This window comes from Bicyclus anynana, chromosome 3 (genome assembly GCF_947172395.1).
Source record: "Bicyclus anynana chromosome 3, ilBicAnyn1.1, whole genome shotgun sequence".
NCBI lineage: Eukaryota > Metazoa > Arthropoda > Insecta > Lepidoptera > Nymphalidae > Bicyclus > Bicyclus anynana.
Window position 1 is genome coordinate 7,263,382 of NC_069085.1, and position 18,063 is coordinate 7,281,444.

The following is an 18,063-nucleotide window of genomic DNA, read 5'->3' on the forward strand; positions in this document are numbered from 1 at the left end:
CATTGCCAAGGTCAGTTTGTCCGGCCTCGTCAAACTATCGTAAAAATTCGATGCAATCGAACTTGTAATGTAAACCCTTTAACCTTATCATGGATGTGATATGACGTTCGCTCTTATCTTTATCACTTCAGAGATAGTATTCTTACTCTGATATTCCCGTTTAGAGAGATTCCCATTATATTCGATTTTATTGCTTTTTAACCCAATATTATAGTATGATACCTGTCTCAAAGAAAAATTGAAGGCTAAGTTGGAATAATAATTAATTATAGTAATTAGTAACGCAGGAATAGGACTATCAATTTTATTATTCGCCTTACTTTCATAATACCTAATATGAGTTTCATATTACATATTAACATATTATGCACGTGTGTCTGTAGAGACGTGATAGTGCATTGGATATGACCTCTGCCTCCAATTCCGGAGGGCCAGTAGCGTGCACTTCATAGATAGATAGATAGATAGATAGATATACTTTATTTACACACCACAAAGACAAATACAAGTGAAAAAAAAACATATTAAGAAGAGATCAGCATACAAAAGGCGACCTTCATAGATGCATAAACGAAATGCATATCCTGAGGATTCATTACGTACCTACTTGTATTGGATGTGGAATTTACCAATTTGTACCTACAGTGCATACCCTAGTTAAAAACCTTGTGCACGCCACTGCGGAGGGCGTAGGTTCGAATCTGGTCCGGGGCATGCACCTCTAACTTTTCAGTTGTGTGCATTTTAAGAAATTAAATATGTCTTGTCTCAAACGATGAAGGAAAACATCGTGAGGAAACATGCATATCTGAGATTTTTTTTTAATTCTCTAGGTGTGTGCTTTCTGCCAATCCGCTCTGGGCTAGCGTGGTGGACTAAGGCCTAACCCCTTCTGAGAGTAGACTCGTGCTCAACAGTGAGCCGAATATGGGTTGATATTTATGAAAAAAATGATGATATTATGTACTAGCGGACGCCCGAGACTTCGTCCGCACATAGAGCTCTTTAATCCAGCACTCACGCAAAATTCATTCTTAGCGGACGTCTACAACTATAAACTACCTCTCTGCCAATTTTCAATTTTGTAAATCAAGCGGTTTTCGATATTTCGTGATGTTTTTACCTATATGTATGTTTAGATGTCATTGATAGGTACAACTTTTCTACAAAACTGTGTCAGCCGTACATAAAAGTTATCTTTTAGAACAACCTACTTGGTTATCTTTTAGAAGCATAATATTTACACTATGCTTTCGGATTCACTATGAGATATGTATCATAACAATGTCTGTGAATAAGAACCTATGTATCGAATATACATAGTACGTTGGTACTTGCACGAGTACCTTCTGTTGAACAATGTGCTGATAGAGGCATTTTAGACGAAGACAAGTTTTATCATTACGTGGTACCTTGCTCCCGTGTGGTCTATGAGTACAATTTGTTTTGAAAAACATCGTAGTGTGTAGGTACATAAATGTATTTTAGCTAGCTACATTATTATTACCTACTCGTACTAATGATTGTGTCAGTCCTTACCCTTAAGTCTCGGTCGTAAGATGAAGAGCATGTAATGTCAGCCACTGACGATCAACTAAGCTCACATGCGATCGGCATGACGTCATGCAAATACGGGCAGTTATAAGCATAGCTCCAAACCGAACGAGCTTTGTAAGAAATCGCACTACTACTCTTAAGTCAGCCACTAACTGGATTACTTGATGTAATCCACACAGCACTTGACAGCCGATAAAACTGATCGTGTGTAAACTGCAGGCATGTGAGATTACTTGATCGACAGTGGCTGACATTAACTTAAGCCGGGAGCTCTATAAAACTTAAGTTAATGTCAGCCACTACACTTTTAGCCTTAGCTTGTATTTAGGAAATACAATTCACTTAAGTATCTACCTATGCAGATTTTGTAGCCAGTAAAATCTTATAGGCAATACATAAAAATGTAGCGCCATTTTCAATTGCTCACCACTCGTCCTATCGTATAAAAGCATTGATCGAGGCGGGCAAATGTTTACACATGAACATAACAATTGTTTTTCAAAAAGATAGGTTCGACGATCTGCGTAAATTCGCGAGCACGATGGGTTGAACGATCGCTAGAACCGGTCAGACGAGCGGGCGGTCGCGGCACAAAAGACCCACCCGGGAATGCGCCTCCGACCGACTCCCTCCCTTCTCTATCTGCTGCAGATATTTCCGGCACGGATTGATAACTCGCCACGTACTTGAAGTCTGTGTTGACATTATTATGGAATGAAAAGGTCCCAAGAATCAATTATTGTGTTGTTCATGGGTAAGCGTAGCATAAGCGTTTTATTTTCAGTGGTGTTGTCATTAATCGTCATTTTTACTACGAAATTTTGATCATACATAGTCGGATATTTCCGGCACGGATTGATAACTCGCCACGTACTTGAAGCCTGTGTTAGCAATATTATGGAATGAAAAGGTCCCAAGAATCAATTATTGTGTTGTTCATGGATAAGCGTAACTTCGCACTTTATTTTCTGTGGTGTTGATATTAATCGTCATTTTTACTACGAAATTTATATCATACACGTACTCAGATATTTCCAGCACGGATTAATAAATTGCCACGTACTTACTTGAAATCTGTTTTAACAATATGGAAAACAATAGGTTCCAAGAATCAATTACTGTGTTGATCACGGATAAGCGCAGTCATTAATCGTCATTTTTACTACGACATTTTGATCATACCCACACTTAGATATTTCCGGCACGAATAAACAACAAGATTTCGGAAAGTTTTCTCCGTCTGATCGCCCAACTTTTCTGTAACGATATTTTATATAACTCGCAAGTGCGAGTTTAGAATTCACCTCTATCTCTCTCTTTCTATAGCATCGTGTTAGTCGTAGAGAGATAGAAAAGAATTCGAAACACGCACTTGCGAGTTATACAAAATGTAACAGAATAGCCGTCCAGATGATGATGATGATAGATAACTTGTCCCCTTGCCAATTTTTGTTTGTGTTAATCAAATTATGAAAAACAAATTTAGACTCAAAAATTAATTACTGTGTTGATGTTAATCGTCCTTTTTACTACGAAACACGTATTGATCATAATTACTCGTACATGGACTTTTTATCAATGATTACGTTATTGTATTTTCCACGATAAAGAATAATTTTAACATTACGGTAGGATAGTTGATATAGAGATATCTCCGATTTAATACGTGTAGACTTACCTAGGGAAATACCTTAGTTGAAGTTTGAATTAACAACTATTAATATATAAAACAGTAGGTAACTGTTAACAATAGGAATCCAAGAAGAACCTACCTACTGTTTTGATAAACGTCCACATGTCACAAAATATTCATCACACTTGTATATTGATATTATACCAATTATTATGTAATTATGATTTTTGATGATAAATAAAATAAATAACAATTTTAACATAAAATATAAATATATATAAATGCGAAAGTTATTCATCACGAAATCTCAAACCGCTTGACGTACAAAAAAGAAATTTGGCAGGGACGTAGTTTACAGTTAGTATGTATCTGCTATAAGCAGATTTTGCGATTGGGCCGGATTAAAGAGGTCAGAGGGCGGACAAAGACGCGGGCATCTGCTAGTTTAACTATAACTAGTTACTTTATAGTAAAATTAGGAAAATATTTAAAAATTGTTTGTTTGGTATATAAAATTGTTGTTCCTAATCTGGTCCTAAATTTTATTCGTGGTTGATTAATTTAATAATCGGATTATACCTAAACGCATACCTTACCTTTCTGATACATAATCGTTATCAGGTTGGTCACTGACGCAGACGTATGATTTCGTTTTGAAAGATAAACTTTTACTGGAAAATTACCTAAACATGATTTCTTATAATATGTACAGTTCTTACAATACTACCCATAAATTTGTTGAATTCAAATTAATTTGGGAATGTTTCAAGTAAAGTCAAGTCTGTACTGTTTTAGCGACTCTACTACCGGTTCGGAAAACAGATTCTACTGAGAAGAGCATATTTACATAATATTCATAATAATATTATGTAAATATGATTATTTGTTTATTAGAATATAATTATTGTTAAAAGCAAAACGTGAGAATAATCACGCATCTTGAGTTAGTTTAATAATGTAGTTATTTCAGTGTAACTTGTTTCATAATTAAATTTTCTTTATTCTCAGGAAACAATGGGAAAGAGAAGGAAAATTCTCGAAGCAAGGAGGCGACTTCGCCGGCGGCCCGATCCGCTAACGGTCAGTATACCAAACTTTATGTTTACTTACATTTATTTTACAGCGTTGCTATAGCAATATCGGAGCTTAGAATGAATGAGCGAGTAATGATCGAGCGCTATGAACCGGAGGGTTGCTCGAGGGGTGCGGCGTGCGCGGCGTGGGGTTAGACATCGCGCACATGGTGTCCCGGGGGGTTGCGACTGTCGGAGGGTAGCGCGCACGCGCGGCCACCACCCTGGCGACGTTACCCGGTTACTCCCTCCCCCTCCCTCCCTTCCTCGGTCCCCCGCTCTGCAGGGGCGACGACTCCGGAGGACACCGCATGCTACTCGCATTTTTGCGGAAATTGGAATCCTCCCTCGATATTAACTGGTGTCTATAGAAAAGTTCTACAACATTGCCTGTCATTACCACGCTCGAGACGATTGCCGGCACACCACTTGTTTAATTTACCGCCGATCATAACAATAATAGCCCTCTTTAACTCCGAAGTGCGAGACTACACAAACGACTCTGTTTAGGTGATAATAATAATTACAGTTAAATAACGACGATGGGTCTTGAAATCGAATGATACGTGTAATTCCAGGATTCTAAACATACCTACTATACAAAATCTGTGAAAATTTTTCATGTTAAAAGAATTTTTCTTTGTTCAAAAACTCTTTCATACGTAGGTTTAAGCTTCTGGAAAGTAACCCTCACCTATAGGAATCCTTAAATACAGGAATATTAAAAAAATATTTTATTTTATGTATTGCATGCTACAAATATCAAAGAAGCATTAATTTAGAGCAAAGAATAACTTGAGTACCGATTGAGACATACATTTATTATAAGTACATCTTCTTATACTTTTAATAAATCTGTAGAGAGGTTAATTCTGTACATGAAATATATTTCCAAAATAACTATCAGGGGGTGATTAGTGATCGATACTGCTGCCAAAAATGCAATCAGTAAAATTTTTGCCTGTCTGTCTGTATGTTCGTTATAAGAAAAACTACTCGACGGTTTTTAACGAAACTTGGTACACTATTCTTCATAATCCTGGGCAGGTAGTAATATACTTTTCATCACGCTACAATCAATAGGAGCAGAGCAGGGAAGGGAAATGTTGGGAATCGAGAGAAGTTACTCCATTTTTACAGCGATTCTACTGTAAGGGCTGGATTAAAAAGGTCTAAGGGCGGGCGAAGTTGCGGGCGTCCGCTAGTATTATAATAAAAAAGTGATTTTATGGCATCAGATATCAGCATAGTGAAAGAGCTGATACTGTTAAAATTTTACAATGGAGTTATTACGTACGCTTCTTTGTCTTCTACCTTTACAATAACCTCCTACTATCATATTGGACTTTTAACTACGATAAACAGCTTGTCGTCCAAATGAATCACCCCAATGAACAAAAAAATATTTTTAATGTAGCAATAGGCGCCCTAGCAACGGATGAGAATATGATAATACGAGTAGATATACTTACTCGAAAACACAATGTCAGTCTGTAAACGTGACATATCAATGGGACATACGTTTAGATAATGGTACATCCGTCTTTGGAAATGAGTAGGCGGCATACATTTTGTTCAAAGCATTGTTTTAAATAATTTGTATATCCTAGTGCAGTTACACATTTAGATACGTAGGCACCTACTCCCCCTTACCCCCCCTCCCTAACCGGACACCCCGCAATTACACCCGCAATCACCCTGCGTAGTTCACGTTCCCGTGAAAATTATCATCATCTATTTATCAGCCGATGGACGTCTACTGCAGGCCTTTTGTAAGGACTTCCAAACATCACGATCCTGAGCCGCCTGCATCCAGCGAATTCCTGCTACTCGCTTGATGTCGTCAGTCCACCTGCTAGGGGGTCGACCAACACTGCGCTTTCTTGTGCGGGGTAGCCATTCTAGCACCTTGGGACCCCAACGTCCATCGGCTCTTCCAACTATGCCCCGCGCATTGCCACTACACCATCGCGAGATATGTCAGTGATTTTGGTTCTTGTACGGTTCCCGTGGAAATATGGGGATGAAATTGGCCTATTGTTCCTCGCTTATAATTTAGCTTTCCATTGAGGAAAGAATTTTCAAAATCGCTAAAGTGGTTTAACCCTGAAAGCGTAAATAAAGCGACCTATATAGATTTTCATGACTAAAAATAAAAACTTAAGTGTTAAATAATTTACCAAGATATTTTCCTGAAAACACGATAATGGTAATTAAAACATTAATTTGCTGAAAACGGTAATTAACCTAAAACACATTCTCATTCGACCACTCACTAGCCGCACCTAAATTTAATACGGTCATTCGGTCACGCTTTTGTCTTATCATTATATATTTATCAGTTTTAGAACATACAAGTAAATTTAATCCTACACGTTCAAGAAGGTAAAGATAATCCTATTTGTAATCAAGTTCGTTGTCTTCGAAGAAGATAACCTATCCCTATGTCCTACTGGTTATTATTCTAAACAGAGGTCATAGCCATTGGGCTATACCGGCTCAGACATACCTACTTACTTCAAACTATTTTGATTACGAATCAAGATAAAAAGGCATAAGTGTGAACACTCCTAACCTTAAATAATATGGTCTGTCGCTGTAAGCGGAATCGTGACCTTAAAGTAAAACATGTCGCAAAGTAAAGGACGTATAGACAAAACGGTAAACCGGTACGAAGTAAAAAAGCCAGTTGAACTCCTAACACAGGCGCGTCCGCATACTGGTAGGAACCTACGAGTGTAGCTACCTACATCGGGCGCTGGTTTATAACGGACGCGTTCGATGATGTCATAACTCAAAACTGGCCACTTTTCCATCGAGCAACTGGTTAATTGGTTTGAGTCTACCAGCCCCGGGTGTAGTATGAGTGTCGTGGTATTTGTTAATTATCGTCGCCAGTCTTTATTATCGGACGCCACGATAACGTAGTCTACTTGTTGGCTTTCTTTATTTAACCAACAGTTAACTGTCATCATAAAAGTAGGTTCATTTCGTAAATTTTAGATAAATGCCTAGATTTTAAAAGTTTCAAATACCATCTAAAACTTTATTACAAAGAAGTAAAAATTAAAATTGTTTTCAATCAGTCCTGTGGTTTCGGAGCCTATTCGTAACAAACAATATATTAGTTAGTAGATATAATATTAGTTAAGATATTTGAATATTTATTGTATGTACATTAATGATAATACACATTTTCGGTCATCATTATATCTGCTCATATAAGGCAAGTTTCACACTATGAAACAATTTCACAGTAAGCAATTATCTTCAATTAAATGACGGATGGAATAAGTATGCTTTAATTATAGGGATCAATTACACGTATAAAAAAGGATTTCGGGTAGTTTATTATATTTGTTTACTTTGTCACTACGACTATAAATCGACAGTTAAAATAAATTCATAGGAGTATTTTTTTTTTTTTTGCTCAACATATGGCAACATAACCCTTTAAATAACTTTAGAGTATTGTGTTTCAATTTAACTTTACTGTATTTACAAAGTAATTAATATAATCTTAGTAGTTTGCCGCCTAAAGTTGACATAGAAACAGTTGCCATTTTTATTCGTAAAAATGCCTGGAAAAATTCTTATTTATTCTTGGAGATCAGCTTCTGGTAAACGTTTACGCCATTTTGCGCAATTTGGATGCGTTCCAGAAAACCACCTCGTGAAAAACTAGAATAGTAAATACATCCAGCCTCATTCATTAACGCGCTAAAAATAACATTCCGTGTGCCAGCTAAGAATAACATCTAATATACGCAAACAATTTGCGAATACATATAATTAGACTTGGTAATTAGAAGTCTTCACAAAAAACTATGCGTCTTAGCCAAAGCCATCTAATTTCAAAGTACAGACTTTCATACAAAGTTCCCATTCCTATTTCTTCCACTTACAGTTTCCAATTTTTTTCCAAACTTTTTGTCAAATAATTCGTGTTTCTTTAAAAATTTGCGGCTTTGTTTGAAACATTGCATAAGCAATGAAAAAGTCAAGATTGACAAGCAAGTTCATCAAATATGTTTGATGGTTTGCAATGCCCTTAAGTAAGGTTCTATCGCACTGTTTGCTCTAAAACAGCAGTCATACATCACGTCACTTGTAGCATTAAACTAATTACTTACAATATAGGTATAAAACGGTACTTAAAGTATTCTTAGAGCCGTGATAGCCTAGTGGATATGAACTCTGCCTTCAATTCGGAGGGCGTAGATATGAATCGAGTCCAGGGCATGCACCTCCAACTTTTCAATTATGTGCATTTTAAGAAAATTAAAATCACTTGTCTCAAACGGTGAAGGAAAAACATCGTGAGGAAACCAGCTTATCTGAGAATTTTCTTAATTCTGGGTGCATGAAGTGCACCAAGGCCCAGCGTCATGGACTTTTAGCCTAACTCCTATCATTCTGAGAGGAGACTCGTGCTCATGAGCCGAACATGGGTTGTTAATGATGATGATGATGATGATGATGAGATTATTTTTTCCTACGCTCCTAGCATCCAAAGCTGGCTATCCTACTTACCTATAGCTGGAACACCGTTCTATATGTTATACTTATTATCAGCGACTTGACTGTTGATTGGACAAGACTCTTGCTAGACTTTGGAACTTCAGAGCTAATATATCGTTAAGCAAAGGTAAATGACTGCAAGCTACGATACTGTATTTACCTACTTGGCAGAGTTCGTTGAACTATACCGTTTGTCTACAGCAATTCATAATTCATACTGCAATAGCGCCTTACAGTGCAACCTGTGATCGTTAGTCGCTGTAAACAATTATTATTTAAGTTAGTTCTAAAACAAAACAAAACAAAACAAAACAATTAAAAAGTTCGTTGTTTTAAAACTACTATTAGTATTCTTTTAGCAGGAATAAGTAATAAGGGGATTCTAAATTACTTTGTGGCTCAATTTGTTTTCAAAGTTTGTTATTCGACTTATGAGTTCGTATAGATAGAGGCAAAATAAAATTTTCGTCATTGTATAAGGATGCTTAATGGATTATTCGATCTATAGTTAAAAAACTTTTTGAAATCTAATTTTCCCCTAACATGATCTATTTGATTCACATTAATTAAAAAGAAGGAGGTTTGAAATTCGTGTAGGTTATATATATTTTTTTAACTTTATAGTTTTGTTGGTAGAGTTTCTCTAAAAAAAGCATTTTTTATGTACAACACTTCTTGTAAATCCCTATTTTCTCTTAACCTAATCTATTTGTTTATAAAAAAAAAACGTCCTCAATTAGTCATCAGTGGAAACATTCAAACCACTTAATTATTCCATGTCACTCATTACATCCACGGAACGTTGAAGGTCCCTTCCTTAGCGAGAGAAGGTCGGTTCCGCGCTGTGTCCTCATTACCCAACGAAAGTGACTCACTGCACCTACTTCAACACTATCGGACTAATTACTTTTTGTGTGCATTCCTCATTTGTTACTTCGATGTTTTTCCAATGACTGTCTTACTTACGGTTTCCAAGGAATCGTAGATACGGATCCATTGTGTCAATATATAAGAAAGATAAACACAAGAAACAAATTGACATCCTCTATATATAATATGCTGCCGACCGAATTGTCTTTTTTTCGGCCACGGCGGCCAATTTTTAGTGAGATTAACCATGTACGCAGGATATATTATAATGCACAAGTGTGTGCGCAGGCACAGGTGCACTCTCTGTTCCCTCTCAACCGCAGGACCGACGGCTTTATTTGCTCTCCGTTGCACGGGGGTGTAAAAACCAAGCCAACTTCCCTACTCCAGGCTGCTATTCTTGTAAGAATCTGGCCTGACCAGGGATCCCAATCCTGAACCTCATTGTTCGTAGTACAGTTGAAAAACCTTTGTGTTACCTACAATATTTAAGAGGTCGAGCTCGATTTAAAGATTGGGAAAGTTTAATTTATGATTTTTAAATAGGCTCAAGTCTGGTCAGACAGCTATGGTCGTTATTAGTAAATTTCCTAGACTGGTGTTTAAAGTATAAGAAAATGTGATGTTGAAATTCTTGGAAACAGAGCTAACGAATTCGCCTAATGCAAAATTTAGAGAGCGTAAAGATCATACGGTTTAGTTTGCAGTTTTATCTAGATCTCAGTAGCTTGCAAAAATTTGTTGAAGCGGAGTAATGTCGAATTTTAATTGGTGTTGGTAATTAGACAAACAGACTACAGCAACTTGTGGATACAATTAGTAGTGAGGCTGTTTCTGACAGAGCTCGTCTGGGGAAGTTTTAGAGCCTGGTTGATGTCCCCAAGGAACTTCTGTATCTGTTCTGTTGTAAATGCCATGGTTCTTGATTTATTGGGTTATTATAGTCACATGAGCTGTAAATATAATGGCACCTGTGCCTCAAGTAAACCGGCAAAGGAGAGTTCATGGTAAGAGTTCCATTCATTTATTCTGAGTATTGTTCTGTTATAGGCTATGATTTTCCACTTAGCATCATTTAGTATCTCACGAAATTGTGAAGTGACGGGTTGCAGCGACAGTGATTGTACCATTCTTTTGTGGTAGAGGAAACACATCGAGCAGGTCCCAGGACTTGTGACCTTGAGAGTAGGTTTAAGGGATCCCTTTAGAATGCATCAACACTCACCTTCCCTGCCCGACATGTTCTCCATGCCCACACTGAACAATTTGTGATAAAAACAATAATTAAAACACAGAACATCATTGCACAAAATCACTAATGAGACTGGCAGCGTGACGGTGTCTACGCTGCCTAACAAACAACTGAGCTGAAGTCAACAAGTGCCGTCTTATTTATACCAACACTGATACCTCCCCTCTACAAAAAACATAAATAATGACTGTTAATACCACCTGTAATCGAGGAACTTGTAACAAAATATGAAGAAAAAGCCATACTCTTTTTAATTCATGGCTCACGTATTTTTTCTACTCGTGAATGCATAATATTTTGCATAAAATACTAACAAAACAGAAAAACAAAATCGTCCTTTGTGCTAACCAATAGCAGTTGACTGTTGAAGAATATTTAAATCTGATACTGAAAAGAAAATTTCCAACATAGAGAGAATATTTTTGGCGTGGGAAGTATAATATTTTAGGCAGTTTTGCGTAATGATGAATATAAAACTTTTCCAATATAAAACTGCCCGTTAGTAGACGTATCTATATGAGTAACCTCAGTTAGACTCTCTATTATTTTATTACTAGTGGACTCCCGCGACATCGTCCGCGTGGAATTCAGTTTTTCAAAGATCCCGCGGGAACCATGGATTTTTCGGGATGAAAAGTAGCCTAGGTGTTAATGCAGAGTAAAATCCATTTCCATTCCAAACTTCAGCCAAATCGTTTCAGTAGCCGCAGCGCAAAGGAGGAACGGAATACACATCACAATTACACACGAACTTTCGCCTTTATAATATTAGTATGTTATCTATAGATAGGCTTTCATTTGTACTGAAAATGTTCTGCTTAGCGTCTAATGATTCAGTACAGATTTTTTTACATATGTTCTCGTTTACTTAAAAATAAAAGTTTTGGTGTATGGTGTACATCATCATTATAAGCAATATTATTGTGTTTACAAGCGATTTATTTATAGTAGGCAGATTCATTTGTCGCGAGCCAAGCCACTGCCAAGTATGAGACAAAAATATAACTGAACGTTATAGTTGACTACATTTATAACGTAAACATGCCCCGGTCGATAAGAGGTCACTCGATGACCACGACAGGCGCCGTGATATTTATTATTTACCGCGTTACTAGCGGTACGTACAGGGTTGCCAGTAAACAGACATTTGGGAAAATACAACCTGAAAGAGATCCCAATTTAGAGAAATTTGTTTTCTAATATAAGAACCATTGCACAATTTAACAGATTATCAATGATAGGGCCATAGGGACATAGCTGGTAAGCTGCTATTTCGTAGAAGGACCTGAGTTTCTACGTTGATTTCCGCGGAATTTGTAAAAATCATAATTTTCCGCTAACGGAGTTGTGGACATCCGTTAATAACAAATATTTATTTTACAAAAAAAAATGTTTATCATCAATACGTACAAATAAAATTAAAGTGTCGGTCTGTGATTTTAAGATAACTGTGTTTTCTCAAGTGTTTAAGTATATAGTCATTTACACTAAGCAAACCACAAAGAAGTTTGTTTTTTAACTTTTGTCTGTCTGTCTTTCTGTTTGTCCGGGGTAATCTTTGGAACGACTAAACCGATTATAACGGAACTGGAAGATAGAGGTAATAGAGCAACATATAGACTAAGTACTTTATATCCTGAGAAATCCATGGATGAAAAACTGAAATGAAGAATGTAAAAAGAAATTAATTTCACGCGTGCATTTAGCATTTATATATACATTTTCAAAGCATTCTGGTGTTATAAACGATGTTTTAACGTTTTAGTTGTTCTTTCTCGCATTGCGTACTACATCCTCGGCCATCCTTAGTCGAAAGGCACCTTGTTCTTATAAGTTATTCAAACAAGCCTACTTCCACTCAAAGAGATCTCATTTCTCGAGTGTGACTTTCTCGTAACACAGTAGTCTCCTCATTGTGCCATGAAGCTTTGTGCTGAACAACGGAATGGCTTCTCGACGTGACGGACTTTTCTTTTAGTTAGCCTCTTTTATGGGAGATATATTATATGCATGACAATAATTACTTGTAACTAAATAAATATCAGTGTCATGTGGAGTAGAATTCTGGTTTGATTCTTACGTACTTTTACGTATTTGACGTAAAAACCAGTCAAGAGTAAGGCAAGAATAGGTTAACTTGTAAATTAGCACACAATTTCTTTGTACGGCACCATCGCTTAAACGTCAAGCGCTAACTTGCCGTTAAAAAAGAAACAAGACCATATTAATATTATCAATGCGAAAGTACATTTGTTGCATTTTCGTGGATAAACCGATTTGAATGAAACTTGGTTTTGAAATGATTTGACGGCCTCCGTGGCTCAGTGGTATGCGCGGTGGATTTACAAGACAAAGGTCCTAGGTTCGATTGAGATTTGCTTAATTGGTCCAGGTTGGGCTGGTGGGAGGATTTGGCCGTGGCTAGTACCACCCTACCCGCAAAGACGTAACATCAAGCGATTTAGCTTTCCGATATCGTGAAGAAACTAAAATGGGTGTGGCCTTTCATCCTACGCCTGACAAGTTAGCCCGCTTTCATCTTAGATTGCATCATCACTTACCATAAGGTGAGATTGTCAAGGGCTAACTTGGAAAGTGTAATAAATAAAAATGAATCTTGGAGCAGATCAATGACCCGAAAAAGTTCCTGAGGGATTTGCGAAAAATAAAAGTTCACGCGGAGTCGCGGGGATTATATTAGGTATAAAAGATCTTTCCCCATAAGACCCGTGATCGTAGTGCCCTTAAGGCTTTATGGCAAATAGAACCGGTTGCACTACTGAAAGTAGATAGCTACACCTTGTAGACAATGTTGTACAATGTCGGCTTGTGTTACATCAAGTTTATCTATATTCTAGACCAGACCTTGTGGTCTGGTGATATACCTACTAACTAACAAGTCTTGCAACTTATCTGCTAGTAACTTGCAAACATAATGAATAGTTCTATTAACTTCTATAAATATTAAATTGAATAGAAGCAAATTTTCTACAGTTTTCCGGGAAAACGACTAAATAATGTGGGTAGATAGGTCACAAATTTGGCGCATCGTTGTCGGGATGACGCACAGTTTTGTCAGGTCTTCGTGGAAACCCGAAAAATTCATTATTCATTATAATATCTATATAATATGCAGTGGCCAGAACAAGGTTATTGACTAGGGACAGTAGGCATAATTCAAATTATACAAAATGGAATTTTACTCTTCATATATGCAGTGCATATCTGTATATATTATGTAGGTATCTACATAAAACGCAAAAATGTTTCATGATAAAATGTAGGTAATCTCCGTAGACTTTCAAACCATCCAACCGATGTGCCAAATCGATTTCATTAGGAAGGATGGTTTTAAAAACAAAAAAATCACGCAGAGTTGCCGACGCCTGCTAGTATTAAAACAGTATCTCAAGCTGGTTTTCCTTTAAATTATGTTATATAGGTTATCAACAAATACTTAGTACAATTAATTTTAATTAGGTAGGTACATAACTACTAAGGAAATTAAATTGAATATGCACAACAGGTAAAATGTATAATTCCTATAGATTTATATTTGTCAATTACCGGACTCCCGCAACTTCGTTAGCGTAAATTCAATTTATTATAAATCCCGCAGGAACCATGGATTTTTTCGGGTATAAATTAAAAGAAAATATAAGTAAAGGTATATATTTATAGTTGAAAAAATGGTTCTTTGTAGTGTTATTACAACCTAGTATTATTATTGTAGTGTTATATCGAATCGGATTCTCATTGGGACATCACTAATTCGAGCTGTCAATAGAAAAATATATTCTCGGACCCCGGTATGGATTTAGATGCTGTGAGATAGTGTGAAACAAGTGGGTAGGTATAGGGTAATGAGATACAGAACACGCTGTGCTCAGTATTGCGGGCAGACTCCGGGCTCCGGTGCGGGAGAGCGGAGGCTGGGCGATCAATACAGTCGCGCCGACGAAAGCGAACGCGCCGCCAACCTCGCTGCCCTTCACCGCAGAGTCGACGAACCCTGCGCCCTGCCCCGCGCCGCACCCCGCCCTAGCGCGAGTCCTTCACGCTTCCCCAATGCGATCTTCCTGACCCGATTAGATATTCCTAATTAGTATCTACCAACTTTTCTCTCATTTTTAATGTTGTCAATGTTTATAAAATACAAAAGCTCCAGTTCTCCCGTTGCGAGGCATTTTGAGTGCCCAAGCAACCGATGTTCAGGGCTCCAGAGTGAGGAACTTCCTCACAATACTCTCCGTCTCAAGAATCGCTACCTGGCTGTACCGGTCCAACAGTGAAGTGAAAACTTCATAAATTAGTTAAGTTAGTGTTTCTAATAAAAATATTTTTAAATATAAAATACCTAATAAATCAAATAATTATCAGAGATACACAATGAAAATGAAAATGATGATGAGATGATCCCTACCAACTTACTGCAACTACGTTTTTACAAAAATTAAAATTACGTAATTGATCCAACACCCATGCTATTTTCATCAAACTTGAAAAGATTTACCTAGTAGATACACTTTTCAAAGACTTTTCACTTTTTTGCACCCATGTCAAGCCGGGACGCGTCGCTAGTGTAACAATCCAATCCCCTAAAAATAATTCTAATTCTTTTCAAAGACACTATATTGAAATTTGCACCCATGTCAAGCCGGGACGCGTCGCTAATGTAACAATCCAATCCCCTAAAAATAACCCTAATGCTTCCCATGAAACCATCATCTAAGATTCCGTTTCGCTTTCAATTCACTTCTCAAAATGTTGTCACCAGTTTAGTCAGATTCAATGAAGTCTTACTTAGTCATCGGCAGTCACTGATTCATGTTATAGGTACAAAGAATAAAGGTTTCTGACTCATCCCGATCCCGAGATAGACATGAAGAATTATTTCGATAAACAATACCCTCAATTAACACATAAAGCATCGATCCAATTCATAACCACAAGCCGTTCGTGTTGTCGTTGTCTTAAACGCTCCCGCATACATACAAATTGTATGTTGGCTGACTTATTCAGAGTATAGACTATATAGACTAAGAGCGCGGAACCCCAGAAGTCTGTCGTTTTATAAAAGCTGAAAGTTTGTCAGCTCATGCTCCTACCATATGTAAGTAGGTACGTATAATTTTTGCCAGACATTTGGCTTCATGGCAACCTTTCGTTGACCCTTGAAGTTTCAAATTAAATGATGTTTTCAAAGAGTTGCCGCGAAGCTAGGTGACGGGCGACTGGGAATATCATTATGCCGAAGAAAACATGAAAAAATTACACTTTATACTTAGAGGGTCTGGTCCTTAAAACCTGCTACCTCCCAAAGCCACCACGGTCCAAACTCCATAATTGGCTACCGTACTTACTTATGGTAGGAGCATGAGCTGACAAACTTTCAGCTTTATAAAATGACGAAGGTCTGCGGTTCACGGGCTCTACGTCTAATAGTATGTCAGCCAAGTACAAGCACGCATAGTGACATACTGACATATCAAATATTCTAGCCCGCACATCTTTTCCAATACAACTAAATCACCCAAGTAATTAATTGGACACCAATCGTATCAGAAGCGAGATCCACTTTCAATTACGCACAATTAAAAAGGGTATAAAAGTTAGGTAGGTAGGTGCGCAATTTAGTCGTTCGATAGTCGGCCATCTTACAATTTGTATGTCTGCGGGAGCTTACTCGTCCCAAAGCTTCGAACGTGTTTATTTCAAAAACCTGATCAATAAACCTCTCGTTGTAATTCTAGAGACGTAATTTGCTACTGCGATTGTAAGTACCACCACAGTACCACCTACTCGTAGATAGTTACGATGATTCGATCCGTACATATGTACGTAATAGATACAGAGTTCTGCGACACTAGAGGTAGGTTTAACTTTTTTTCTAGACTCACTAATACTTTTTTATCACTTCTATTTACGCTTAACTTTTTCCTTGATCAAAAACTCAATTATTTGTTTTTTTGCAAAAATGTAACACCTCCAGCCTCCAGCTAAGCGTAATCCCTTTGTTTGGAGAGAATACAACAATATTGGCACTACATACTACCTCTCGTGAAACTCGTGTCTTACTCAATATAACATTAAAAAATACAGGATTTCCTATGATGATATATAGGATACTTTCATAAGTTGAAATTGAATATACTTACTAGCGGACGCTCGTGATTTCGTTCGTGCGAAATTCTGTGAAATCCTGCCGGATTCATCAATTTTTACAGGATAAAAGTAGCCCAAGTATCCTGTATAATATATAACATATATATCTTCATTCTACTCCAATCTCAGCCGAATCGGTTCAGAAGTGCCGGGACGCGTCGCTAGTGTAACAATAAGGATCCAATTTCCTAAAAATAATGCTACTGCTGCCCATGAAACGATAATCTAAGGTTCTAATTCATTTGGTGATTTATTTATATGAAAACTTAAGCTTTACCTCTATAGGCTTACAATACCAGGTTACCTACAAATATTTATACCTTTATTACCGCATCAACTCGACACGTGGAGACGAATGTGGTAGGCAATCATACTCCACGCTCAATTAAAACTATGGAAACGTTTTATGGTTTTGAAGTAACGTTTAAACATCGCGATAATAGTTCGCCTCTAATGCGATTCGTGCAGTCCTTGTAACGTGAAGTGCATAATGGACATTGTAGAGCGAAAGTCTGTCATAGTCAGACACAATTCATTTTTTGACGGTGCAGTAGAATGCGCGGTGGGTCGATCCCCGACTGGACCGATTGAGGTTTTCTTAATTGGTCCAGATTTGGGTGGTGCCAAAATAGAACACGTCTATTTTGATGAAAACTTGATCTGATACATACTTTTTTTTGGGATTTCACCTGATGTTTTTTTGTTATTCTTGACTACAATCTCACCTGTACTAGAACGCTAAATCGCTTGGTCGTCCGTGACTGCTCGTTGATTCTACGGAATATTATAAGGAATCATGTCTCATATCGCAAGAGCCTTAACTTCATGGCAACCCTTCGTTAGAAATCCTTCAAGTTTTATCTTTAAAGTTGTTTTTGGAAAGCTTATCGCGAAGCTAAGCAACTCTGGAAGAAATATTTCAGATCGAAATACAGAAATGCATAGGTACAAAAATGGTCAGGGTAGAGCCGTGGTTGCAGCCCTTATATACC

The 18,063-nt window shown here is 37.3% G+C and overlaps 1 protein-coding gene across 2 annotated transcripts in view; it reads left to right on the plus strand.

Moving 5' to 3' along the window:
• Positions 1-18,063, plus strand: part of LOC112050048 (uncharacterized) — a 220,098-nt gene that overhangs the window by 194,386 nt on the left and 7,649 nt on the right. For both annotated transcript variants that reach the window (XM_024088171.2, XM_024088172.2), the window contains exon 14: positions 4,199-4,270. In XM_024088171.2, the coding sequence (XP_023943939.2) occupies positions 4,199-4,270 (72 nt within the window). The remainder of the gene's footprint in view (positions 1-4,198; positions 4,271-18,063) is intronic.